Raw genomic sequence first — 27,530 nt, 5'->3', positions numbered from 1 at the left:
GAAGTGGGAAGCCAGTGGAGGGTAGAAACTAGGACCGGAAGACATGGGGACAAGCCGATGCCCACTGCACAACGTCCTCACAGGTAGTTGGGCCATTTCCTCATCTGGGGTACAGAGGTGGCAAGGGAGCCCATGAGAAATGAGGCAACTGCCTTCCCAAACTACTGGAGAAACAGGGTGGGGGTGGCGAACCACATAGCTGGGCTCAGGAGGAAAGAGGGCTGGGAGTCTGGACGGGGGGAACCTAGGGTCAAGATGCCACAGTTTCTAACTATGGAGGGTCTGGGGACCTGGACTCCTGGGTCTGAGGGAGGAAGCACTGGGGGCCTGGACTCCTGGATCTGAGAGAGGAAGCACTGGGGGCCTGGACTCCTGGGTCTGAGGGAGGAGGGACTGGAGGCCTGGACTCCTGGGTCTGAGAGAGGGAGGCCTGGGGGCCTGGACTCCTGGGTCTGAGGGAGGAGGGACTGGGGGTCTGGACTCCTGGGTCTGAGGGAGGAGGGACTGGGGGTCTGGACTCCTGGGTCTGAGGGAGGAGGGGCTGAGGGGCTGGGGGTCATGGACTCTCCATCTGAGCGAGGAGGGGCTGGACGCCTGGACCCAAAGGTCTGAGGAAGAAAGGGGGTCCCTGATAGGCCGTTGGGGCCATTGAGACTTGGGGTGGGGCCCAGGCCTCCATTTAGCAAGGCCCTCCCCTCCCCACACTTTTCTGGGCTGGCTGTTCAAGGGCTGGTATAAAGGACTTGTTTCCTGCTGAAAAAGCAGAAAGAGATTACCAGCCACAGAGCGGTCATGAGCCTGGTGTTACTGCTGGCCCTCCTGGGGGTCACCTTCCCACTGCCGGGTGAGTGACAACCCCCGCCTGGAGGAGATTCCCTGGAGGCGGGGCAAGGGAACCCTGCTGAGACGGATTTGCTCTTGCCACTCCAGGAGTGCAGGCGCTGTTCTGCCAGTTTGCGACAATTCAGGATGTGTGGAATCTGTCCGACCTACCCCTGCGATGGACCCCTAAGAACACCAGCTGCGCCAGCGGCATGGGGTGCCAGGACACGTTGGTGCTCATCGAGAGTGGTAAGAAGGCCCTGGGGTGCAGAGACCCCGCCCTGTCCCCTCAGTCCCTCCATCCCTGTGCAGGGACTCGGGAGCCACCCCTCCGGGGGGATCGACTCCTAGGGTCCCGGTGATCCCCTTTCCAGCCTCTCAGCCTACGCCATGCAGCAGCGTCTCCCTCCAGGACCCTGGAGCCCTGACCTCCATCCTCGCTTGCCTCCCTCTCTCGGTCCAGGACCCCAGGTGAGCGTGGTGCTCTCCAAGGGCTGCACGGAGGCCAAGGACCAGGAGCCCCGCGTCACCGAGCACCGGATGGGCCCCGGCCTCTCCCTGGTCTCCTACACCTTCGTGTGCCGCCAGGAGGACTTCTGCAACAACCTCCTTACCTCCGTCCCGCTTTGGGCCCCGCAGCCCCCAGCAGGTGCCTGCGGGAGGGTCGGGAGGAGAGGGAGGGGCTGCCAGGAGGGATTCAGCTGAGCACAGAAGGGCTGTTACGGAGTCCCTCCCACCCTCGCTCGCTATCCTGCCCCTCGCTCGCTCCATCCCTCCCCTGACTGCTCCCTGACCCTCGCCCCGCCCCCCTCCCCTTCCGTCCCTCCCCACGCACTCCGGATCCCTCCCACTGACCTCTGCCACCCGGGAATCCCCGCATCCCTCCTCTTCTAAGAGCAAACAGGACGGATTTCTGATATGAAATCCCCATTAACTGGGTCACCCTGCATTCTTTTTTTTATTCTGTTGCGTTTGGTTCAAGAAGTTCTCCCGCAGGGTTTTGGTATTTCCTCTTCCTGAGGGAGACTGAGCTGTAACTTTCCACTTTCCTTGTCTGGTGTTATAAAGAATCTAGGGAGATACTTTGCGCTTCTTTTATTGGAACAGCTTGTGAACACAGAAGTCTCCTGTTCTTGGAGGTTCAGTAGCACTTGCAGGTGAAGGCACTGGCTCGTTCCAGGGCACCCCCTGGTTCCCTTGACCAAGGAGTGTGCTTCTGTGTCTCCCCTCCGAAGGCCAGACTTTGTTGAAAGGTTCAGACTTGACCGTGTCTGAGTCTACATTTGGCCTCAGCAGGCCCCTCCTCCACCCTGCCCACCTCCCACCCCCACTTGCCCCCCAAGAACCCCCCCTTTTGTTTTTTTTTGAGAAGGTGTCTCGCTGTGTCGACCAGGCTGGAGTGCAGTGGCGCAATCTCGGCTCACTGCAACCTCCAACTCCCGGGTGCAAGCGATTCTCCTGCGTCAGCCTCCCACGTAGCTGGGACTAGAGGAGCCCGCCACCACGCCCAGCTAATTTTTGTATTTTTAGTAGAGACAGGGTTTCACTACGTTGGCCAGGCTGGTCTTGAACTCCTGACCTCATGATCTGCCTGCCTCAGCCTCCCAAAGTGCTGGGATTACAGGTGTGAGCCATCACACCCAGCCAAGACCACTTTCTGTACCCAGCCCTGGTGCCTCTACCAAGACTTCCTGCTCTCTCCCTTCCTCTTTCATGGGTTACGCTTCTTTATTTTCCCACATCCAGATCCCATGATGGGAGCTGCAGAAAGCCCCTTTAAGGAAGGCTGAGCAGTTGACTCCGGAGGCCAGCAAAAGTGGGGTGCAGAGAAGGTACCTGATCAAATCCAGTGCCCTCTCAGTGCCCCCTCATTCGGTCTGTCACTTCCCTAGACCCAGGATCCTTGAGGTGCCCAGTCTGCTTGTCTATGGAAGGCTGTCTGGAGGGGACAACAGATCTGCCCCAAGGGGACCACACACTGTTATAACGGCCTCCTCAGGCTCAGGGGAGGTAAGCCCGGGACATCGGGGTCCCTACGGGAACTGAACGGGAAGGTCTGGGGACTGAGATCTTAGTCTTTGGGGAGCGAGGGTGAGCTGAGGCATGGCATGAGACCCAGAGGAGGGTGGGCCTGGCTTCCTGGAGCTATGCCTGCCTCTGAGGGTTGGGTGGTCCTCAAGGCAGCATCACTGACTCTCCCTCGCTCCCCCTTTCTGCAGGAGGCATCTTCTCCAATCTGAGAGTCCAGGGATGCATGCCCCAGCCGGGCTGCAACCTGCTCAATGGGACACAGGAAATTGGGCCCGTGGGTATGACTGAGAACTGCAATACGAAAGGTGAGTCCCGCCCCTAGGCTGTGCCCTGCACCGCAGCCTCAGGGCACGATGATACATGGGGCATCCAGAGCCATCACACCAAAGCCAGCAGGAGGAAGGTCAAGGGTGCAGGGTGGGTTGCTTGGCATGTGGCTTTAGGCAACAGTGAGTGCTGGGGCCCCTGCTGGCTCTCAAGCTGCTGAGAGTGGTTGCTTCAATTTCTGTGTCTCCACACCCCTGGCCTTGGGTAACCCTAGGTCTCCCACTTCCCTAGGCCACCGTAGCCTCTCTACCACCCTCACCAGCCCCCGCCCCACCCATGGTGCTGGAGAGCCCCAGCAGCCTTGCCTGCACAGGAGAGAACATCAGAGAGAAAATCAAGGGCACTTCAGGTGTAACAGAGAAAGCAAGAGTTAAAGGAGGACACTGAGAGGGTCCCCACTTACCCATTTAGGTGCTGCTATGGAAGAGAGTGCCAGGGAATGTCTCCATAAGAAGGGCTCCAAAGCAACAGGAAGCCGTGGTGGGGTGGTGAGGGTTTTCTAGGAATCCCAGCTTCCCTCCTAGGAGCAAAGTCCTCCCTGCCGGTGCCTCAGTTTCCTTGTCTGCCCACATCACGCTAACCCTTAGAGCTTAGAAGAGAGAGTTGTGTGAGTTCTGCATACATTCCTCTATGTATTTGGCTGTTTCTCCCTAGCTCGGCTGGGAGCCCGAGGCCGGGGGCTTGGTACCACTGGCACCAGGGTTTCCAGCTTTGGGTAGCTCAGGAGCCAGCTCAGGAAGGGCACCAGGAGGTGTTTGTTCAAGTGAGGACACGGAGGGCTCACTTGAGCAAAGCTCCCTCATGAGTCAGACCCTGTTTCTACCTGAAGAGCCTCCAGGACTAGGAGGGGGAGGTGCTACAGACACAGATGGTCACAGCTTGAGGTGATCAGGGCTGTGGCAAACCGGGCTGTGGGGACTGGGGCAGCTCAGAGGAGGAAGATACCGATGTTGTTGGGGTAGAGAGTCAAGGAGGGCTTTACAGAGGAGGTGGCCTGTGAACTGTGTGTTAAAGATGACCTACAGCATATTGGTAGAAGAGGAAGAGGACATTGGTGGCAGAGGGAACAGTGTGTAGCAGCTGTATAGGCCTGGAGGTGGGAGTGAGGCTGCTGTTTTCAAGAAGAGTCCCTCCCTCCACCTGAGAAGGACTCATCAAGATGAGGGGGCACAGCTGGGATTGGAGGTGATTAGAAGTTTTCCAGGTGGACAAGGTGGGTGTGGGGTCGAAGAGGGAGCGGCTCCAAGCCAAAAGCACTGCAGGTGTGAGGCTGAGGAGGAAATGAACTGGCATGCCTTCAGAATGGATACCGGTGGGGGAGGAAGAGCTAAGTGGGGAACCTGGTGGTCGCTCAAGTACCTGAAAACCCAGGCTGAGGGGTGGACCCTCTCCTGAAGGCAGAGGAGCCATGGAAGATTGTGGAGCACGGAGGGCAGGGTCTGACCATTTATCTTTCCTTTTGACTGATGCTGGTGTTAAGGATCTGGCCCTGGTCTCTGGGACCAGATGACACTGATAACCCAGAAGGTATTTCAGAAACAAATCAGACGCCACATGCCACACACACAGCCCACAATAAGCACAGCAGACACGAATGCATCACACCATGCCACATACACACCACACATCACATACCACACACACACTCCCCCATACCCCGACATACCACATATGGAACACAAATCACACACAGAGCACACAATATGCACAACACACACAAATGCATCACACAACTGCACAATTACTACGTGTACATGTAGTGTGTATGCCACATACACACTACACGTCAGGCACCACACACACTCTCCCTCTCAACATATCGGACTGCAATACATACCACACACAACACACAATACACACAAAACACCTGGCATGCCACACACACCACATGCAAACAAAACACAGATACACAGAACACACACCGCACCAAACACACAAAACAAACACATACCACATATATCACGCGCAGTATGTCTACACGTGTACACACCACACAAACATACCATGAACACACCACGCACCCCATACAAGCACACCCCCCACGTGTACTACACACTTACACACAGCACACACACCTGCACACAGCACGCATGCTCCCCCACACCCCATGCGCACACGCTACACGAACACACCACATAAAACACAGCTACTATGCACAAATCAGTGCTGTTCATGGAGATTCGTATTCTGCTTTCAACACTGGAGCCAGATCTTGGAGGATGTTTTGCCTTCCCTGGTGAAGTGCAGTTCAGCAGTTTAGCAGACAGCGAGCATCACAAGACCAGGCATCAGAAACTGGTGGAACAACAAGACGTTGGGGACCAAGTGCAGGAGAGAAGAGGCTTCAGGGTGATGGAACCGCTTATAAGAAGCCACAGCAGTGGGAGGGCTGGGTGCAAGGACGCAGATTACTAAAAGGGGCCATGGCAGCAGCCCCTTGTGAAGAACCAAGGGGTCCGGGCAGATAAGGCCCTGGCTGCCCCTAGAGGAGCTGGGCAGCGGTCCCAGTGAGAGAGCAGGGAAGAGCCCGCGTCTGAGGAACACGTGGGTCCCGGGCCCTGCTCTGCCGCTGAAACAGCATTCCAGCCTCAGCTTCACTTCACTTCACTTCAAAGTCCATATCTCATGGAGCCTCTTTCCCTGGATTTGGGGAAGAGGAGGGGATGGTTGCAGACATGGGGCGGAAGCAGATGCAAAGGCCATGGGGTGGGTGAGTGCCTGCCAGAAGCACCTGTGCAGAGCAGAGTGCTGGAGGGAGCGGAGTAGGACACCTGCATGGAGCAGGGAGGCAGCCGCCTCTTATCAGGCCTCCCAGGCTGTTGGAAGGGCTTAGAATTTTATTCTCCAGAATGGGGACCTCCTGGAGTCTTCAGAGCAGAGGAGTGACATGAACTGACTTAGGTTTACCCAGCCTCCCTCTGCCTGCTGGGTGGAGAATGGAGCGGGAGGAACAGTGACAGGCGGGCGCAGGGAGAGCCCCAGGAGTCAGGTGGGAGCCAAGAGGGGCTTGGAAGCAGCAGAGGTGGTGACGTGGGGTTGGGTTTTGAAGATTTTCTGCAGCTCAAGCCAGTAGGATTTCTTGAGGAACACAACGTGGGAGAGAAAGGGAGTAGTCCAGGACAGCACCAATCAGCCAGGCCGGCAGAAACGAGCCGCCACAGGCATAAGTAGGGGAGATGGGAGCGGGGAGAGAAGGGTGGGAGAAGGGAGCAGGAGCCATGATTTTGATTTTGTCATCTGTGAAGTATGCAAATGAGCAGCCCTCCAGGGTGGCATCCGTTCTGCAGGTCGCATGTGTTGGTGGAAGCTGGGGGCTCAGCCTAAGAGTCCCTGCATCATGGGACCGATCCCCCCTGCTCTGTGATGGCCACGAGGGAAGGCCGGGGGATGTGGTTTCACACTAGAGCCTTGAGGGCCTCGGGGCCAAGGTAGCCAAGGATGGTCATCAGTACCTGTCTCCCTCCTGCTCCCAACCCCGACCCTGAGGGTCCAGAGTCCCTGGGTTCCCAGCCTACCTCTGCCGCTCACAGGCTGTGTGGCATGGGCAGCTACTGAGCAATCCTGCCTGTTTCCCTTGTTGCAAATGAGGTTGTTGATTGTGATGACACCACCTACTGTTGGGGTGCTGTGGGGAAATGAGGCATCCTAGATAAGCTGAGTTCCCTGGGACCTGAGATGGGTGGATCCGTGGGAAGCAATGACGTCAGCCAGGTGCAGAGGCAGTGCTCAGCCCATCCCGGCCCTTCGCATCTTTTGTTTGGAGCATAGGGCTTTGCAACTGAAAGGTATGAGAAAGGTCTCAGGCTGTCTTCCTTATTATTGAAATGAGGACCTTAAAGCTCAGATGGGGAAGCAGAGATGGGCAGAGGATAAGGAAGAGCTTCCATTGCTCTCACAGCTGAAGCAAGGAACGGCCGTTCCCACAGGGCTGCGAGAGGACGTCCCTGCGGGTGTTCAAGCAGAAACAGGGAACGATGCAGGTGGGGTTTGGACTCCCAAGTCCCTTCTGAATCCGTGGTTGAGGGACTCTGTGGCCAGGTTACCTGGAGTGTGACTCAAGAGCAAGATCACCTTCCCTAGCCCAGGACGTGGAGGGACAGACATGGTGGGTTCCTGGCTTACACAGACCCTGGGTTTCCTCTCCCCAGATTTTCTGACCTGTCATCAGGGGACCACCGTGGAGACGCAGAGAAACTCAGCTCAAAAACCCACTGATTGGACCACATCTAATACCAAGATGTGCGAGGCGGGGCAGGTGTGTCAGGAGACGCTGCTGCTCATTGATGGAGGTGCGTGGACAGAGGTAGAAGATGAACACCTGTCCCAAGTCCCTGGCAGCTCCCTCCACCCCACTGGGTTCTTTCCCCTGAATTTCCTGCTCAGCTCCCTTCACATCTGCAATTTTCAATCCAACTCTTCTTCTCTCTACATCTTGGGTTCCCCTTATGAAAACTGGGGGTGAAGCAGTGGGAATGACAGTGTCTGCCTTTCTGGGTAGGGGTGATGATGTATGCGGTAATCCCTGCCCAGGGTGGAGAACCGTGCCAACACCGAGGAATCTCATTGGCTTCATACATTCTGGAAATATTTACCCAGCATTTGTTTTAGGCGCTGCAGATCCAATCCCATCATCTGTATTCCTGCAGCTTTATATGCCTTGAGAAACAGGAAACAAACAAACAAAAAGCAGCAAAGTATGGGGAATGGAGATCCCAGCTCTGGAGAGAAATCTGGCAAGGAAAAGGAGATAGGAAAAGTGAGGTGAAGGCTGCAATTCTAAGCTCAGTGCTCAGGGGAGACTCATGGAGAAGGTGATGTTTGAGCGAGAACCGGGAGGAGGCAGAGCTTCGGGGAGGACCCAGGCCCCGGCCTCCGGCTTTCCCCACACTAAACATGACCCATGCAGTTGTGATCAGGGCATTCACCCTCTGCCTGGGGGTTATTGTGAAGGGCAGGGAGTCCAGCTCTGGAGCCCCTGCTGTCCTAGGAGCTGCCCAGTCCCCAGCCCAGCTTTCCCTCTCACCCTCAGGACTCACATCAACCCTGGTGGGGACCAAAGGCTGCAGCGCTGTTGGGGCTCAAAATTCCCAGAAGACCACCATCCACTCAGCCCCTCCCGGGGTGCTTGTGGCCTCCTATACCCACTTCTGCTCCTCGAACCTGTGCAATAATGCCAGCAGCAGCAGCGTCCTGCTGAACTCCCTCCCTCCTCAAGGTATGGGATCCAGGGCCGTGGAGAAATGAGGCCCAGACACACAGAGACTCTAGCCCAAGGTGGGCGGCTGCTCTGAGCAAAAAGTCATGTACCCCCGTCTTCCCTCTGCTCCCCAGCTGCCCCTATCCCAGGAGACCGGCAGTGTCCTACCTGTGTGCAGCTCTTTGGAACCTGCTCAAGTGACTCCTCCCGAATGACCTGCCCCAGGGGCGCCACTCATTGTTATGATGGGTACATTCATCTCTCAGGAGGTGAGTGCTGCAAGCGGGACCCCAAGGATGAAGGCGCTGGTGGGCCTGGGCTCCTGGGACTGAGGGAGGAGGAAGCTGGGGCTCTGGGCTCTTGGGTTTCAGGGAGGAGGGGCTGGGCCTGGGCTCTTGGGTTTGAGGGAGGAGGGATGGGGGCCTGGACTCCTGGGTCTGAGGAGCTCAGGCTGGGGCTCTGGGCTCCTTGGTCTGAGGGAGGAGGGGCTGGGGACCTGGACTCCTAGGTCTAAGGGAGGAGGGCCTAGGGGTCTAGGCTCCTGGATCTGAGGGAGAGAGGACTGGGGGCCTGGACTCCTGGGTCTGAGGCAGGAGGGGCTGGGGGTCTGGGCTCCTGGGTTTGAGGGAGGAGGGGCTGGGGGCCTGGACTCCTGGGTTTACAAATTTGGCTGGGCTGTACTCTGTGTCCTTTCTGACTTGGTCTTCTCCCTCTAGGTGGGCTGACCACCACAATGAGCATTCAGGGCTGCGTGGCCCAACCTTCCAGCTCCTTGTTGAACCACACCAGACAAATCGGGATCTTCTCTGTGCGTGAGAAGGGTGATGAGCCGCCTCCTGCCCCTCAGCCTGAGGGAGGTGGGGCTGGGGGCCTGGAGTCTCTCACGTGGTGGGTGGGGCTAGCACTGGCCCTGGCACTCTGGTGGGGGGCGGTTTGCCCTTCCTGCTAACTGTGGGCGGCAAGCCATCCAGGTGCCAAGGCAAGAGACCGAGTGCACGAGCTGTTCCAGTATAATAAAATATATAAAACAACAAGAGTTATGCTAGATCTTGATCATAGACATGATTATATATGAATATAATTAATCACTAGTAGTACTTATTCTTTATTCCAATATTATAATAATCCTCGCTCTATAATCATAACCTAGGAAAAACCAGGCCATAAAGAGATAGGAGGTGAGGAGACATAGTGAGAAGTGACCAGAAGACAAGAGTGCGAGCCTTCTGTTATGCCCGGACAGGGCCACCGGAGGGCTCCTTGGTCTAGTGATAATGCCAGCATCTGGGAAGACGCCCGTTGCCAAGCAGACCACGGTCTAGAGGTAGCCTCAGTGTCAAGGAAAAACACCTGCTACTTAGCAGACCGGGAAAGGGAGTCTCCCTTTCCCCGCAGGAGTTTAGAGAAGACTCTACTCCTCCACCTCTTGTGGAGGGCCTGACATCAGTCAGCTCCACTCACAGTTATCCAGAGGCCTAATCATCTCCCTGTGATGCTGTGCTTCAGTGGTCACACTCCTAGTCCGCCTTCATGTTCCATCCTGTATGCCTGGCTCTGCCTTTTAGATAACAGTAGCAAAATTAGTGAAAGTACTAGAAGTCTCTGATATGCAGAAATAATGGTGTAAGCTGTCTCTCTCTTTCTCCCTCTCTCTCTCTCTCCATACCCATGGAACCCACTGACCGTCTCAGGTGCCCCACTACACAGAGACAGCTGCTTCTCAGATTGGCGCAATGGCTCATGTGTGGCTTATCAGGGCACCAGGAGGGAGACCGTACCCCACCACCCCACAGGAGATGCCACACATCTTATAAACCAGCAACCAGGCTATCGGGTCATTTTTCCCAGGGCCAGATGCAAAGATCCAGGAAAGACAGGAAGAATAAGGGCGGGTGCCTCCCATGATTGCACCTGCCAGCCCGCTGACAGAATGCTTGCTCCTTGTCCCCGTGGCCCTGGGCTGCTGTGGATGAGGAATCTCTTTCTAGTTCTGATCTGCAGGAAGCCATGACAGCCCTCCAGCCATCCTGTGCCCCTTGTGCTTCCAAAACAGCAGGCAAAAGAGAGGTCATTCTGCAGTCGGGGGAACGGCATCTGATTACAGAGGGAGGTCGGGTGGCTGGGACAAGGAGGCTATTTTTGAAGGCAGGCAACTCATGGCGGTAACATTTCCTTGGCCAGGGCCCTGTTCCATGGAAAACTATAGAAACCCACTAAAGACAAGGCCATCCAAGACTCACTCTCCATAAGAATCAAGATTTGGGTTACATTGCAGGTAAGAAATAACATCCAAAGGAGGTTTTGGAGGTGGGAAGACAATGTGGAATGTACTGGAAGAAAGCAGCTCTGAGCACCAGCAGCCCCGCCCCCAGGACCTCCGCAGTGCTATTGGAAGCCATCTCCTCCCCATCTTCCTCTCATTGTGGGCAAAGAACTGGTGCCCAGCACAATGGGAAGAGGACATCACTGTCACCATCACACACTGTTACTGTGACAGAGGGAAGGACTGGAATTGTGTGTCATCTGCATGGAGGACTCTGATTTTTTTTTCCCCTTGAGACAGGGTCTCATTCGGTCGCCCAGGCTAGAGTGCAGTGGTGGTCTTGGCTCACTGCGGCCTTGACCTCCTGGACTCAGCCTTCTGAGTAGCTGGGACCACAGGCACGCACCACCACACCTGGCTAATTTTTTGTATTTTTAGTGGAGACAGGATTTCACCATATTAGCCAGGATGGTCTCAATCTCCTGACCTCATGATCTGCCCGCCTCGGCCTCCCAAAGTACTGGGACCACAGACAGGCACGCACCACCACGCCCGGCTAATTTTTTGTATTTTTTTGTAGAGAAGCGGTTTCACTATGTTGCCCAGGCTGGTCTCAAACTCCTGGGCTCAAGTGATCCTCCCACCTCGGCTTCCCAAAGTGCTGGCATTACAGGCGTGAGCCACCGAGCCCGTCCTGGACTCTGATTTTCATCTGTTGAATTAAAACAAAACACGGCTTAGGCTGCTGTGGGTATTGACGTCTTGTGATTTCTGTGCAGGGCACTGAATGTCAAAGTGAAAGAATGCAATGAAGCCCGGATCAAGGGCAGGAGCAACCGTGACCCTCTTAAAAGAGGCAATGCCCCATGTAATTAGTGATGCGCGCGAATGGATAGACACTATTCCCACCGTCCCTACGTAGCATCCAGCGACACCACAGCCAAGGGACAGGCTTGGCGGAACCTGCGGGAAAGAAGAACCCGCTGAGCCTGATTGAAACGCGGTGAAGAGACAGCGGAGGGGGATCAGTGGGCGGTCCCGCCTCCATCTCCATTTCCCGCATGGAGGCGAGGCAGGTACATGCACCTTGCTGTCTGTGGGTGAAATTCCACTATTGATTGTTTTTTCACTAACCTGGTGGGGGAGTCGGGCGCGAGTTTCGAGAGAGGCTCTGGCTTCTGGCGCCAAGCCTTAGCCAAGCTCACCAGGGGCAGCGCTAGATGGGGAGACTGGGACACACGTCTGAATGCAGGTGTCCTAAGGCAGCTTAGGAAGACAGAAGCCTCCCGTGGGGCAGGAGGGCAAAAGCTCTTGGGTCTTGGATTTGCAGCAGGAGTTCAGACGGTGAAAGCAGGGCCTCAGGATCCTTCTGACCTTTTGAGTTTTAAACAAGGGGTGTCAGAAAAGTCGTCACAAGGATAACTGATTTGCAGCAGGAAAGCAATCATAGGAATGAGGCTTTTTTTTTTTTTTGACAGGATCTCATTCTGTGGCACAGGCTGGACTGCAGTGGTGCCACCATAGCTAACTGCGCTATGTGAGCTATGTGATCGGCGCTCAAGTGATCCTCTCGCCTCAGCCTCCAAAATAAATGGTACCGCAGGCCTGAGCCACCGTGTCCTGTGGCTTTTTAATCCTTTTGATCCTTGGATGTGGGCTCTTCCTATCATTGGAAGACGGAATTCACCAAGGTTGGGTTGTTCACCCACTCAGAAAACCTGAGCTGGGGCTGGGGCTGGGGCTCACGCCTGTAATCCCAGCACTTTGGTAGGCCAAAGCAGGCGAATCACCTGAGGTCGGAAGTTCGAGACCAGCCTGGCCAACATGGTGAAACCCCCATCTCTACTGAAAATACAAAAATTAGCCGGGTGTGGTGGCGCATGCCTGTAATCCCAGCTACTCGGGAGGCTGAGGTAGGAGAATCGCTTGAACCCGGGAGGCAGAGGTTGCAGTGAGCTGAGATGGTGTTACTGCACTCCAGCCTGGGCAACAAGAGCGAAACTCCATCTAAAAAGAAAAGGAAAGGAAAGGAAAGGAAAGGAAAGGAAAGGAAAGGAAAGGAAAGGAGAAAGAAAGAGAAAGAAAGGAAAGAAGAAAGAAAGAGAAGAAGAAGAAAAAGAAAGAAAGAAAGAAGAAAGAAAGAAAGAAAGAAGAAAGAAAGAGACAGGGTTTCACTATGTTGGCCAGGATGGTCTCAATCGCCTGACCTCGTGATCACCTTGTGAGCCACAGCGCCCTGCCTGGATTTTCTTAAAATAAAAAGCTTCTTTTAAAATATACCATTTTCTTAACAGCAAAAACACAAGTCACAAACAGAGAAAATACTTGCAGTACATACGTTGAAAACAAAGAAAGTCCAGGCGCGGTGGCTGACGCCTGTAATCCCAGCACTTTGGGAGGCCGAGGTGGTCAGATCACCTGAGGTCAGGAGTTTGAGACCAGCCTGGCCCACATGGTGAAACCCCGTCTCTACTGAAAATACAAAAATTAGCCAGGCGTGGTGGCAAGTGCCTGTAATCCCAGCTACTTGGGAGACTGAGGCAGGAGAATCACTTGAACCCGGGAGGCAAAATTTGCAGTGAGCTGAGATCGCACCACTGCACACCAGCCTAGGTGACAAAGCAAGACTCCGTCTCAAAAAAAAGAAAACACAAAACTGAGCAAGGGTGGGAGACTGGAGCTCATGGAAAAAGGTGGTGTCTGATATGATTTTCTGTAACTTCCCAAGTCCTGGTTGGTCACCACAAAGTGCTGTTGAGAATTAGGAAGATTTGAGTAAGAAACGCCCTCGTGGATAGCATAACAGGGGAATTCTTTTTTTTTTTTTTTTTTATGAGTTTTGTTGTTGTTGTTTTGAGATAGAGTCTCACTCTGTCACCCAGGCTGGAGTGCAGTGGTGTGATCATAGCTCACTGCAGCCTTGAATGCCTGAACTCAAGCAATCTTCCCACCTCAGCCTCCTGAGTAGCTGGGACTACAGGTGCACACCACCACACCCAGCTAATTTTATTTCATTTTTCTAGAGATGGAACTCCATATGTTGCCCAGGCTGGTCTTGAACTCCTTGGCTCAAGCAATCCTCCTGCCTCAGCCTTCCAAAGTGCTGGGATTACAGGTGTCAGCCACTGCGCCTGGCCAAAGCTTTTTAATACATCCTGAATCCCAGAATACAAACACCAAAACAGGAAAGAAATGAAAATATTGATCTGCATTTTTTTAGACAGCAGGAGGGACAGCCCAGAAACCAGCCAGCTGACTTCCAGCTGTTAGTGGATTTTATACATTACAGGCATTCGTTTGGTGGTCAGAAAAAAGGAAGGTGGCCGTGCGCAGTGGCTCACGCCTGTAATCCCAGCACATTGGGAGGCTGAGGCAGGTGGATCACTTGAGGTCAGGAGTTTGCGACCAGTCTGGCCAACACGGTGAAACCCCATCTCTACTAAAAATACAAAAATTAGCCGGGTGTGATGGCGGGTGCCTATAATCCCTGCTATTTGGGAGGCTGAGGTAGGAAAATTGCTTGAGCCCAGGAGGTGGAGGTTGCAGTGAGCCAAGACTGTGCCACTGCACTCCAGCCTGGACAACAGAGCGAGACTCCATCTCAAAAAAAAAAAAAAAAAAAAGCCCGGGCACAATGGCTCGCACCTGTAATCCCAGCACTTTGGGAGGCTGAGACGGGCAGATCACAACGTCAGGAGTTCGAAACCAGCCTGGGCAACATTGCGAAACCCATCTCCACTAAAAATACAAAAATCAGCCCCGCGTGATGGCACATGCCTGCAATCCCAGCTACTACAGAGACTGAAGCAGGAGAATTGCTTGAACCTGGGAGATGAAGGTTGCAGCAAGCCAAGATTGCACCATCGCACCCCAGCTCTGTGTGACAGGGCAAGACTCCATCTCTGGGGGAAAAAAAAAGGAAGGAGAAACAAATGTGGGTGTGAGCAAGGCAAGTGTTTCCTCTATGATTAGTAATTAGTAGTCTTCAAAAAGACATTCCGAGGCTTGGAGTTTAATAGTAAAATAATTAGCTGGCATGGTGACATGTGCCTATCCTCCCACCCCAGAGGCTGAAGTGGGAGGATTGCTTGAGCCCAGGAGTTTGAGGCTGCAGTGAGCTGTGATTGCACCACTGTACTCCAGCCTGGACAAGATTGAGAGAGATCCTGTCTCAAAAAAAAAAAAAAAAGGTAAAACTGGTGGTTTAACCTCAAGGCTTACAACTCATTGTTTTGTAAGGTTTGCAGAAGATCTCAATCCTTTACAAGTAGGAAGGAAAAGCACTTTGGTTTGAGAGGGAAACTCCTTGAGCACTCAAGAAGGGAGCTGCACAATGCTTATGCCGGCTTCACTGAGGGCTGTGGGCATTGGAGGGATGGGCTTTGAAGGACAATTAGGAGTTTGTGGGGTAAACAAATGCATGGGGGAAGCGGATTAGGGAGAGGTCTCCCATGCAGAAGGAACAATGTGAGCAAAGCCAAAGAGGCTGGAAAAGACTGGGGAAGTCCTGGGAATAGATATTAGACAGGGAATGATAAGGGTGGGGCATGGGGACTGGTCTCCAAGACCAGTGAGGGAGGTTGGAATTTTCCCCCAGGAATACAGGAAGCATGGAAAAAATTCTGAGGATGGAATACGGAGGGCCTGAGGTATGTGGTGGCTCACTGTTGTGTGTTTCTCATTTCTGGATCTAAGAGACATTCTTTAATCCAGCAAACGTTTACTTACCTACACTGTAATCACATGCTGAGTACACAGAGATGGATCAGACACAGCTGGAAGGAACCAGACACACACATGCCCCTGCACACATGCACACTGACATGTACACCGAGACACACATATCAGACACATTTGCACACAACACACAGGTACACACACAGACATACATATATACAGATATGTGCACACACAAACATGGATGCACTCACAGTCACACATGAACACACATAGCCAATTACACTATAAAGTACAAAAAAAATTGTTTTTTTTGAGACAGGGTCTTGCTCTGTCACCAGAGCAAGAGTTGGAGTACGGTGGCGTTATCTCGGCTCACTGCAACTGCAACCTCCACCTCCTGGGCTCCAGCGATCCTCCCACCTCAGCCTCCCAAAGTGTTGGGATTACAGGCATGAGCCATGGCACCCAGCCTAGAATCTTACTTGAGGTAAAATGAGAATCCATTGGAAAGTTTTGGTTTTTTTTGAAACAGAGTCTTGCTCTGTCACCCAGGATGGAGTGCAGTAGCACAATCTTGACTCACTGCAGCCTCCACCTCCCAGGTTCAAATGATTCTCTCGCTGCAGCATCCAGAGTAGCTGGGATTACAGGGGCACACCACCATGCCCAGCTAATTTTTTCATTTTTAGTAGAGACAGGGTTTCACCATGTTGGCCAGGCTGGTCTCGAACTCCTGATCTCAGGTGATCCTCCACCTTGGCCTCCCAAAGTGCTGGGATTACAAGCCTGAGCCACTGTGCCTGGCCCATTAGAAACTTTAAACAGGAGTAATGTGGTGTGGCTTACAGTTAAGAGATCGCTCTGGTGCCTGGTGGGAAATAGCCACATGGGCAAGGGCAGGGCGTATTGCAATAATCCAGTGACCAATGGTGGTGTCACAAGTGCTTACATAAAAAGATGCCTTCATTGTATGTTAGCCATTGAGCTTTTTTCTTTTTTACAAATGTTCCATGGATTTTCATAAATTACCATTGCTCTAGACTAACCTCCTCATTTTCCTTTTTTTTTTTTTTTTTTTGAGACTGAGTTTTGCTCTTGTTGCCGAGGCTGGAGTGCAATAGTGCAGTCTCAGCTCACTGCAACCTCCACCTCCCAGGTTCAAGCGATTCTCCTGCCTCAGCTTCCCGAGTAGCTGGGATTACAGGCGCCCACCACCAGGCCCAGCTAATTTTTGTATTTTTAGTAGAGACGGGGTTTCACCATGTTGGTGAAGGTCAGGCTGGTCTCAAACTCCTGATCTCAGGGGAGCCACCCGCCTTGCCCTCCCAAAGTGCTGGGATTATAGGCTTGAGCCACCGCGCCCGGCCTAACCTCCTCATTTTCCAGATGAGGACACTGAAGCCTGGGGAGGAACAGAAACTGGCTCAGGCTAAGGAAGATCTGTCGATCTCTCTTGCACCAAAAAGGCAGAGCCACCTTTCTCAAGGGGCTGTGTATTGGGGGTGTTCTTGCACTGCTATAAAGAAATACCTGAGACTAGGTAATTTATAAGAAAAGAGGTTTAATTGGCTCAAGGTTCTGCAGCTGTACAGGAAGCATGGTGCCAGCATCTCCTTCTGGGGAGGTCTCAGAGAGCTTTTACTGATAGCGAAAGGATGCAGGCCAGAGAAGGGGAGCAAGAGAGAGTAGGAAGGGGAGGTGCCACCCACTTAAACAACCAGATCTGGCAAGGACTCACTCACCATTGCAAGGACAGCACCAAGTCACGAAGGATCCGCCCCCATGACCCAAACACCTTCCACCAGGTCACACCTCCAACACTGGGAATTACATTTCAACATGAGATTTGTGGGGAGGGGGGGACAAATATCCAAACTATGTCATGGGGCAAGAGGAGGTCCCTGGAGCTGTTGAAGCAGAAATGGGGTGAAGAATAGAGGTGGAGGGCGCTTAGGCTTCCAAGGTCTCTTCTAAGTGTGAGACGGAGGGATTCTGTGACCAGGTCACCTGGAGAGTGACTCAACGAGGTGATTACTTTCCCAAGCACAAGCCCTCAAGGGACAGATGGGGGCTGAAAACTGGCACATATTCTTCCCAGATCCTTTGACATGTGATCATTCAAAGATAACAAAGGGATTGGAGCTTTACCAATCCCTTTCTTATTGTGGCATTTTCTCTATTAAAAATAAATACTCATTTATAACTTACAGAATCAGTACCAATTCTGAAAGTATACAAAGCGTTGCCTTACTTTAAGGAAGGAGACCACTACTACTCCTGCTGCCCTCCTCCCCCGACCTTGCCTAGTTCACAAGAAAGGAGGAAAGAGAGAAAGCAAAAAGTTGGAAAGAAACAGAAGTAAGATAAATAGCCAGTAAACCTTGGCACCACCACCCGGCCCTAGGAGTTAAAAAAGTAATAATAATAACATCAACCCCTGACCTAAACTACTTGTGTTATCTGTAAATTCCAGACATTATATGAAAAAGCATTGCAAAACTTTCTGTTCTGTTAGCTGATGCATGTAGCCCCCAGTCACGTTTCTCACGTTTGCTTGATTTATCACGACCCATTCACGTGGACCCCTTGAAGTTGTAAGCCTTTAAAAAGGCCAAGAATTGGCCAGGTGCGGTGGCTCACGCCTGTAATCCCAGCACTTTGGGAGGCCAAGGCTGGCGGATCATGAGGTCAGGAGATCGAGACCATCCTGGCTAACACAGTGAAACCCCATCTCTACTAAAAATACAAAAAACTTAGCCGGGCATGGTGGCGGGTGACTATAGTCCCAGCTACTCCGGAGGCAGAGGCAGGAGAATAGCGTGAACTCGGGAGGCGGAACTTGCAGTGAGCCGAGATTGCGCCACTGCACTCCAGCCTGGGTGACGGAGCGAGACCCTGAAAAAAAAAAAAAAAAAAGGCCAAGAATTTATTTTTCAGGGAGCTTGGCTCTTAAGACTCAAGTCTGCTGAGGCTCCCAGCCAAATAAACCTCTTCCGTCTTTAATCCGGTATCTGAGGAGTTTTGTCTGCAGCTCGTCCTGCTACAACTTCATGTCACATCTGGAAAGCTTACATAGGCCAGGGGTGGTGGCTCACATTTGTAATCCCAGTACTTTGGGAGGCCGAGGTGGGCAGATCACCTGAGGTTAGGAGTTCAAGACCAGCCTGGTCAACACGGCAAAACCCCGTCTCTACTAAAAAATACAAAAATTAGCCAGGTGTGGTGGCAGGTGCCTGTAATCCCAGCTACTCGGGGGAAGCTGAGGCATGAGAATTGCTTGAACCTGGGAGACGGAGGTTGCAGTGAGCCGAGATCACGTCACTGCACTCTAGCCTGGGGGATAGAGAGAGGTTCTGTCTCAAAAAAAAAAAAAAAAAAAATACAAAAAATTAGCCAGGCATGGTGGCTTATGCCTGTAATCCCAGCTACTTGGGAGGCTGTGGTAGGAGAATCGCTTGAACCCGGGAGGAGGAGGTTGCAAGGAGCCAAGATTGCGCCATTGCACTCCAGCCTGGGCAAAAAGAGCAAAAGTCTGTCAAAAAGAGAAGCGGAGGGGAGGGGAGGGGAGGGGAGGGAAGGTTACATAGATGTGAAAGTGAACTGCCAGCCATGAGCAACAAATCCGAGTGACATCCGAGTCTTCTTCATGGTCCTGACATGGACGCGTGGGTTCGATCTGACAGCAGCCTGTGCCATCACAGCTACTGCTCATGCATGCATTCGGGGTGCCCAAAGTGACGCTGAAGGGGGCATTCCTGGATTCAGCCCTCCAGGAGACCATGAGGAGGCTGGTGCCATAGTGCAATCAGAGGAAGACGGCCGGGCTGCGCAGGGGCCACTGCAAGTGAAGACTGAAGAGGCCAAGCTGACTCCCAGGGGCCGGGGCCACTAAGGTGGGTGCCGAGGCAGGGGCCAGGCTGGGTACATGAGAGGCCATTTGGGTAGGGAGATAAGTTCCGTGAGTGAGGGCCAAGGGTCTTACCTTTTAGTGTGGCTGGAGAAGCAGAGACAACAGAGTGCGGAGAAAAGGGCCAGGCGAGGTCATCTGGCAACGCAGTGCCCAGCCTGCATTGCGCGCCTGGGGCTGCAAAAAGAGGCGGGCTCTTCTGGCCGGTTTGCCCGCCACTCGCCTTCCGAGCATGCGCACCCTCGGAGATTGCCAGGAATTGACTTCTCTGTGGCCAGTGAGGTGCCGTGTTCCTCCAGGCTCATCCAATGAACTTATCCGATGCTTTTGCATCCACCAATGCGGTTTCGAGTGCTGTGTGGTCAGGCTGGCCCGGCCTTCCGGCGTAAGAGAATGCCAAGCCTCGGGTGAAGGCGTTCCGGGCCTCAACTTCGGCGTCTTGAGATTCTTGTGAGGCGTCTACCTGGAAGCCGGCGGAAATTTTGCTTCTTTAAAGAGAAAAAGAAGGCTAGGGACTCAGATTCCTGGATTCTGAGGAAAGAGAAGGCTGGGGACCCAGATCCTGGCTCTGAAGGGAACGAGGGTTGGGGGCCTGGGCTCCCGGGCCTGAGAGGGGAGGGGCCCAGAATGGTGTGTCCCGCGGGAAAAGGTGGTTGGAACCCAAACTCCTCGATCCCTACGTAGGACGGGGCTGGGCTCTCAGAATCCCAGGTTCTGATGGGGCTGGGGCTGGGGCTGGGGCTGGGGGCTGAAATTCTGGGGCCCTGAGAGAATGTAAGGGACCCCTGAGACTGAGGGAGAAGCGGCCTTCAGGGCCACACTCCTGATCCTGAAGTTGGAGGGCACCGAGTGGCCGGGCCTGAGAATTAAAACCATGAAAAACTGGGGCATGATAAACCTGTGAACTCGCTCCAGCTCACAAGCCGGTTAGGGAAAGAACGACTTCAGAAGTCTTGGTCATATACACCATAAACCCCACTGTGAGGCCGGGCGTCGGGGCTCACGCCTGGAATCCCAGCACTTTGGGGGTACTAGGCGGGCAGATCACCTGAGGTCAGGAGTTCGAGACCAGCCTGACCAACATGGTGAAACGTCATCTCTACTAAAAATACAAAAAATTCACTGAGTGTGGTGGTGGGCACCTGTAATCCCAGCTACTCGGGAGGCTGAGGCAGGAGAATTACTTGAGCCCGGGAGGCAGAGGCAGTGAGCCGAGACTGCGCCACTGCACTCCAGCCTGGGCGACAGTGCAAGACTCCGTCTCAAAAAAAAAAAAAAAAATGCAGATTAAAACACCCCATCCTGAAGTCAGTACTTGCCAGGACCTAGATTTGATCTCATGTGTTCTGGCTGAAAAGTTAACTGCCTTCTCTCCCTCAAATTCACAGATCCAGACCAGCTCCTCCCAAACCTCTCCAGAGGAAACCATGGGAACCCCCCATATCCAGCATTTGCTGATCCTCCTGGTCCTAGGAACCTCCCTCCTGACCTGTGCGTATGGGGGACATAGGGGAGAGCAGTGTGTCACAGAAGGTGGACTGATGATGAAAAAAGAGCCACCTTGGCCCATGGAGAAGTGCTTATCCTTTTCTCGTTTTCTCCTCAGCGGGCCTAGAGCTGTATTGTCAAAAGGGTCTATCCATGACTGTGGAAGCGGATCCAGCCAATATGTTTAACTGGACCACAGAGGAAGTTGAGACTTGTGACAAAGGGGCACTTTGCCAGGAAACCATACTAATAATTAAAGCAGGTGAAATGAGATGGGGCAGTTGGGCTGGGTAGGAGGGAGGTTGATATGTCCATGCCAACGCTTGTTCCCTTCGTCCAGGCCACTCGTGACGGCCACCATCCATTTCCCCTCCTTCCTGTCTCATAACAGGGACTGAGACAGCCATTTTGGCCACGAAGGGCTGCATCCCAGAAGGGGAGGAGGCCATAACAATTGTCCAGCACTATTCGCCCCCCGGCCTGATGGTGACCTACAGTAACTACTGTGAGGATTCCTTCTGTAATGACAAAGACAGCCTGTCTCAGTTTTGGGAGTTCAGTGAGACCACAGGTACCCTGCAAGTGGGGGAGATAGGTACTAAGAGAAACTCCATAAAGAGCTTATGTATGTCCTCCCTTTGCATTCTGACTTGGCTTAGCCTAAGCGGCCCATACCCTAAAGTACCCCACAGGTCAAGTAATTTTATTTTTCTGAATTGTTCATTGGGATCTAAACACTGCTCAGAGCAGAGAGACACTAGTGAAGGCTGGACTGTAAACTGGGTTTTGTGTTTATTAAGCAATAAGACAGGCCAGGTGAGGTGGATTGCCTGAGGTCAGGGGTTTGAGACCAGCTTGGCCAACATGGTGAAACCCTGTCTCTACTAAAAATACAAAAATTAGCTTGGCCTGGTGGTGCACACCTGTAATCCCAGCAACTCAGGAGGCTGAGGCAGGAGAATTGCTTGAACCCAGGAGGCAGAGGTTGCAGTGTGCCAATATCACACCACTGCACTTCAGCCTGGGAGAGAGAGCAAGACTCCATCAAAAAAAAAAAAGCAATAAGACATCAGTGTAGGTTTCTGAGCAGGGTGGTATTATCGGTCTAACAAGTATTGGTTTCCCACTGCTGCATGAGAACAGCCCAGTTCCCCAATTTACAAGGCCTATAGAAACTTGGCCCTGCCTGTCTTTTCAGTTTCATTTCCCTCTCTTCCCTCTCTCATTTACTATGTGCTAACTGGGGCTAATACTCAAAATACTTAACAATGTAGATGGCACTGGCCAATCGAAATGGATTCGGGCCATAAAAAACAAAAACAAAAAAACAGCTCAAAGAAACAGCTGGGCCTACAAGCTGAATATCAGCCGTGCAACTTCTCACAATTCCCTGAATCCACCAAGCTGGCTCACACCACCTGACCTTTGTCCTTGCTGTTTCCTTTCCTACCCCTACCCTCCCCATTTTCACATAGCTAACCCCTGTCCATCCTCCATGTCAACTGAGGTATCAGCTCTTTGAAAATATTTACCAAATTCTTTTAGGTAGTTGGGTATTCCTTCATTCCTTTGTCATTATACCTTGAACACAGCAGCTACTGAGTTGATTACTTACATGTCTTTCTCCTAGGCAGAGATACTAGGTGATAGGAACTATGTCCTTTTCATCTCTGTATCTTCACACCTCAGCAGAGTTTGGAAGTCAGATCGATGGAGATTTCACAGCAGAGAACACCAGCTGGGGAAGGATGGGGAGGCTGAAGTAATGGGCCTTGATTAGAGTGGCATCTGCAGGAAAATCTTGGGGAAGAGAAGGCAGCAAGGAGCAACATCTCTGGAGGCAGGACCTGCCCTTAACTGTCTCTCTCGTTTCCCTCCAGCTTCCACCGTGTCAACAACCCTCCACTACCCAACCTGTGTGGCTTTGGGGACCTGTTTCAGTGTTCCTTCTCTTCCCTGTCCCAATGGTACAACTCGATGCTATCAAGGAAAACTTGAGATCACTGGAGGTAAACTGAAATGAACATCTGATAGTTTCAGAGGCTGGAAAACCATTTGAGTGGATCCCAAGAGATTCTGACATTGAGTTCTCCAGGGATGAGAGGGGACTGGATTCTCCTCTGATGTCCTAAAACATCTCTGTCTCTCCCCATCCTTCCTTGTTCCATAGGTGGCATTGAGTCATCTGTGGAGGTCAAAGGCTGTACAGCCACGATTGGCTGCAGGCTGATGTCTGGAATCTTAGCAGTAGGACCCATGTTTGTGAGGGAAGTTTGCCCACATCAGCTGCTCACTCAATCTCGAAAGACTGAAAATGGGGCCACCTGTCTTCCCATTCCTGTTTGGGGGTTACAGCTACTGCTGCCATTGCTGTTGCCATCATTTATTCACTTTTCCTAAGAAGGCACTTCTGGGCCTGGGTCTGAGGACATCTTTTTTGACTGGGAGCCTTCTTACTGTTGAGGTTCAACAAGTTGAGGAGTAGGTGGGAATTTGAGGGAGAACAGAGAGATACTGTGAATGTATTTGACATTTTTAATACAATTTCTGCTGTAATTTTTGTATGCAGTAGGCGTTACTAATAAACATTTCTGCTGCAATTTGTGTATGTTTCAACACTAGAAGTGGAATTTTAGTGCTGAAAGAGCCTTTAAAATTCATCTTCTCCAAACCACACATTCTCCAGAAAGAGAATCTGAGATCTGGAAAACTTCAGTGAGTTTCTTACATTTAGCTATGGCCAGAGTCAACACAAGAACGTAGATATTTTGACGTAAAGTCTGATTTTCCTTTCACTCTAATACGCTAACTCTTCTAGGATTAGCCTCCTCCAGAGCACTCCCAGCCTAATCTTAAAGCTGCTGTTTTGGGGTTCTAAAATTCCCCTAGGAGGTATGGCCGAATGAGAAAAATCAGACTCCAAATTCTCCAATTATGGGCCTGCTGTAGTGGCTCATACCTGTAATCCCAGCACTTTGAGAGGCAGAGGTGGGAGGATTGCATGAGCCAAGGAGTTTGAGACCAGCCTGGGCAACCTAGTGAGACTACATCTCTACAAAAAAATATAATCTAAAAATTAGCCTGGCATGGTGGCACTCGCCTGTAGTCCCAGCTACTTGGGAGGCTGAAGTGGGATGATCACCTATGTCCACAAAAAGAGTCAAACTCTGTAAAATATTTGAAAAGATGTATTCTGAACCAAATGTGAGTGACCATGGTGTGTGACACAGCCCTCAGGAGACCCTGAAAACGTGCCTAAGGTGGTTGGGGCACAGCCTAGTTGTATACCTTTTAGGAAGACATGAGGCAATCAAATACATGTAAGATGTACATTGTTTCAGTCCAGAAAGCCAGGACAACTCCAAGTGGAGGAAACTTCCAGGTTATAGATAGATTCAAAAATTTCTGATTGGCCATTGGTTAAAAGAGTTGTTATCTGAAGACCTGGAATCAGTAGAAAGGAATGTCTGGGTTATGATGATAAGGGATTGTGAAAACCAAAGTTTTATCACACAAATGAAGCCACCAAGTCGCAGGCTTCAGAGAGAATACATTGTCAATGTTTATCAGACTTAAGGTCTGTGTTGATGTTCATGCTGCTCAGCTTTTCCCAAAATCCAAAAGGGAGGCGGGTATAATGAGGCATGGCCGACTCTCCCTTCCCACAGGATGGCCTGAACCAGTTTTTCAGGTTAACTTTGGAAAGCCCTGGCTGAGAGGAGGGGTCCATTCAGATGGTTGTGGGTGGGCGTGGCTTATAATTTTATTGTTTTGTCTGCACTTGAGCTCAGGAGGTTGACGCTGCAGTGAGCCATGATCATGCCTCTGCACTTCAGACTGGATGACACAGTGAGATCTCTATCAAAACAAAAGGCAAATTCTCTCATTACAGTGGGCCCCATTTCTCTGTGTCCTGTCTAGCCCTTGCCTGCCCTGCATCATTCCTTCCCTTCCCTGGGGCTGACTTAATGACTCTCCAGTGGACTTGGGAGGGAGGGAGGAAGGATTCATCACAGTATGGTGAATGGGGACCTGTGACTACTTGGGCAGCAAAGATTTTTGGAAAATTCTCGTGCTTATTATTACTCAAAAATACATAAGCTCTGTCTTATTGTAAAAGACTCAAATGATATCAGAGGTGTATACAGCAAAGTAAAAGGTGGGGAGGGTAAAGGGGAGACAGATATTTTCTTCTAAAAAAAAAAAAACAGCTTTACTAAGACTTATCTGACACACAGTAAACGGCACTGGAGGTGGAAGGAGAGACTTTTATTACAAACACTTGTTCCCCTCCCAAAAGACTGGGGAGTTTGGCCATAGTATATACATTCCAACCAAGTTCTTACTAGAAAGTTCTCTGGTTCTACACACTGAGAAAGGAAAAAAAAAACCTTGGTACACCAAACTCGCTATGCTAAAGGGAAAAGTCAGGCTTGGGAACGGAGTCACACCAAACTGCCTCCTATTTTGTTCCTAAATATATAGCTGCAAAGATAGAAGGCTACACACCTCTCCAGCAGGCCTTGCTCACAATTTGGCCACAGGGAAATTCCTTGTGGGCCCCAAGATCTTTACCCTAAAACAGTTCTGTTGAGTTTCACCCTGACAATGTAATGAACAGCTTATCTTCACAGGTACTGGACAAGACAGGACCAGAAGTCATCCCTCTGCTCACCTGAGACAAATGCCTATTTCACTCTTTCCTCTGCTAGATGTTTAGTTTATTTTATGTAAAAATGCAAATCTGGCCAGGCACGGTGGCTCACCCCTGTAATCCCAGCACTTTGGGAGGCCGAGGTGGGCAGATCACGAGCTCAGGAGTTTGAGACCAGCCTGGCCAACATGGTAAAACCCCATCTCTACTAAAAATACAAAAATTAGCCAGGTGTAGTGGCGGATGCCTGTAATCCCAGCTATTCGGGAGGCTGAGGTGGAGAATCACTGGAACCCAGAAGGCAGAGATTGCAGTGAGCCAAGATCGGGCCATCGCACCTCCAGCCTGGGCAACAAGAGCAAAACTCCATCTCAAAAAAAAAAAAAAAAAAAAAAAAAATGCAAATTCACTGAGGGCAAGATGATTGCATAGTTGACGATTCCTCTACCCTCGCCTTTCACATGTAAAATGTAGATTCAGTGAAAGCTGATCAAAGCCTCAAAAGAATACAACCACTTTCCCTTTTTATTTACTCTCCTCCTTTTTTCTTTCCTCCTTCCCCTATTGCCCACTCCTTTCCCCACTTTAAATATTGAAGTCCCCAGGCCAGGTGTGGTGGCTCATGCCTGTAATCCCAGCACTTTGGGAGGCCGAGGCAGGTGGATCACCTGAGGTCAGGAGTTCAAGACCAGCCTGGCCAACATGGTGAAACCCCGTCTCCACTAAAAATATAAAAAATTAGCTGGGTGTGGTGGTGGACGCCTGTAATCCCAGCTACTTGGGAGGCTGAGGCAGGAGAATTGCTTGAACCTGGGAGGCAGAGGTTGCAGTGAGCTGAGATCATGTCACTGCACTCCAGCCTGGGCAACAAAAGTGAAACTTTGTCTCAAAAAAAAAAAAAAAAAATTTGAAGTCCCCAAATCCTCTTTGGAAATAGCACAGATCACAGATGTTCCTGTGGTTCTGTGTTTCTTTTTCCTGGGCATGTCCTAAACCTTAGCAAAAGAAACTAAAATAATTAAGACTCACTTCAATCATTTTCTTTGATTTATACCACTCTCTTGCAGTTTAAGCACTACTCTAGCTAATTCCTTATCTTTGTCCTTAGGTAGCCAGTCCCCATTGTGTCAGTTTGCTAAATCTCCCTAAAGAGGAAGAAGAAGCACATGAAAATCAAATTTTAACTGAGGGCCAGGTGCAGTGGCCCACACCTATAGTGCCAGCACTTTGGGAGGCCAAGGCGAGTGTATTACTTGAGCTCAGGAGTTTGAGACCAGCCTGGGCAACATAGTGAAACCCTGTCTCTACAAAAAATACAAAAATCAACTAGGCATGGTAGTGCGTGCCTGTACGTAGTCACAGCTATTTGGGAGGCTGAGACAAGAGGATGGCTTGACCCAGGGAGGTGGACAGTTTGCTGAGGTCACGCCACTGCACTCCTCCTCCCTAGATGATAGAGCATGACCCTGTCTCAGAGACAGAGAGAGAGAAAGAAAAAGGAAGAAAGGAAGAAAGAGAGAGAGAAAAGAAAGGAAAGAAAGAAAGAAAGGAGGGAGGGAGGGAGACAGAGAAAGAAAAGAAGAAGGAAGGGAGGGAGGGAAGGAGGGAGACAGAAAGAAGGAAGGAAGGGAGGAAGGGAGGGAGGGAGAGAGAGAGAAAGAAAGAAAGAAAGAAAGAAGAAAGAAAGAGAAAAGAAAGAAAGAAAGAAGAAAGAAAGAAAGAAAAGAAGGAAGGGAGGAAGGAAGGGAGGGAGGGAGAGAGAGAGACAGAAAGAAAGAAGAAGGAAGGAAGGGAGGGAGGGAGAGAGAGAGAAGAAAGAAAGGAAAGAAAGAAAAGAAGGAAAGAAAGAAAGAAAGAAAGTAAAGAAGGAAAGAAAGAAAGAGAAAGAAGAAAGAAAAAAGAAAAGAAAGAAGAAAAGAAAAGAGGAAAGAAAGAGAAAGAAAAGGGAAGAGTGACAATGCCAAATTCTGGAGAGGAATTGAGAAACTAGACCTCTCATATATTGCTGTATGAGTGCACCCACTCCGGAAAACAGTTTGGCCATTTATTTAAAAACTAAACACACACTTACCATCTACCCAGCAGTCATACTGCTGAGCGTTTATCCACAGGAAATGGAAACTTAAGTCCACACAAAATCATGTACATGCTTGTTCTTAGC

At 51.4% G+C, this 27,530-nt stretch overlaps 2 protein-coding genes across 3 annotated transcripts; both read left to right on the top strand.

Moving 5' to 3' along the window:
- Nucleotides 1-699: 699 nt before the first annotated feature.
- CD177 (CD177 molecule) lies at nt 700-9,424 on the top strand. Its single transcript, XM_055248533.2, is given in 10 exon segments — nt 700-844; nt 931-1,071; nt 1,286-1,471; nt 2,715-2,775; nt 2,777-2,832; nt 3,042-3,158; nt 7,329-7,469; nt 8,210-8,395; nt 8,512-8,646; nt 9,094-9,424. Coding segments are annotated over 10 exon segments (1,308 nt in total). The 5' UTR covers nt 700-792; the 3' UTR covers nt 9,327-9,424.
- A 1,170-nt stretch (nt 9,425-10,594) lies between these two features.
- On the top strand, nt 10,595-23,315 carry TEX101 (testis expressed 101). Of its 2 annotated transcripts, XM_063621071.1 has the most exons (7): nt 10,595-10,652; nt 11,420-11,716; nt 20,616-20,718; nt 20,834-20,977; nt 21,107-21,286; nt 22,596-22,724; nt 22,886-23,315. In XM_063621071.1, the coding sequence occupies exons 2-7, from the start codon at nt 11,702-11,704 to the stop codon at nt 23,113-23,115; spliced, it is 801 nt and encodes a 266-aa protein (XP_063477141.1). In that variant the 5' UTR covers nt 10,595-10,652; nt 11,420-11,701; the 3' UTR covers nt 23,116-23,315. The 2 variants fall into 2 exon arrangements, with proteins under 2 accessions (XP_063477141.1, XP_055104516.2); XM_055248541.2 differs by lacking the exons at nt 10,595-10,652; nt 11,420-11,716 and having other exon boundaries at nt 19,987-20,718.
- Nucleotides 23,316-27,530: the final 4,215 nt, after the last annotated feature.

Source organism: Symphalangus syndactylus, chromosome 17 (assembly GCF_028878055.3).
Source record: "Symphalangus syndactylus isolate Jambi chromosome 17, NHGRI_mSymSyn1-v2.1_pri, whole genome shotgun sequence".
Classification (NCBI taxonomy): Eukaryota; Metazoa; Chordata; class Mammalia; order Primates; family Hylobatidae; genus Symphalangus; species Symphalangus syndactylus.
The sequence above is the reverse complement of the archived record's forward strand: the minus strand, read 5'-3'. Positions and strand labels throughout refer to the sequence as shown.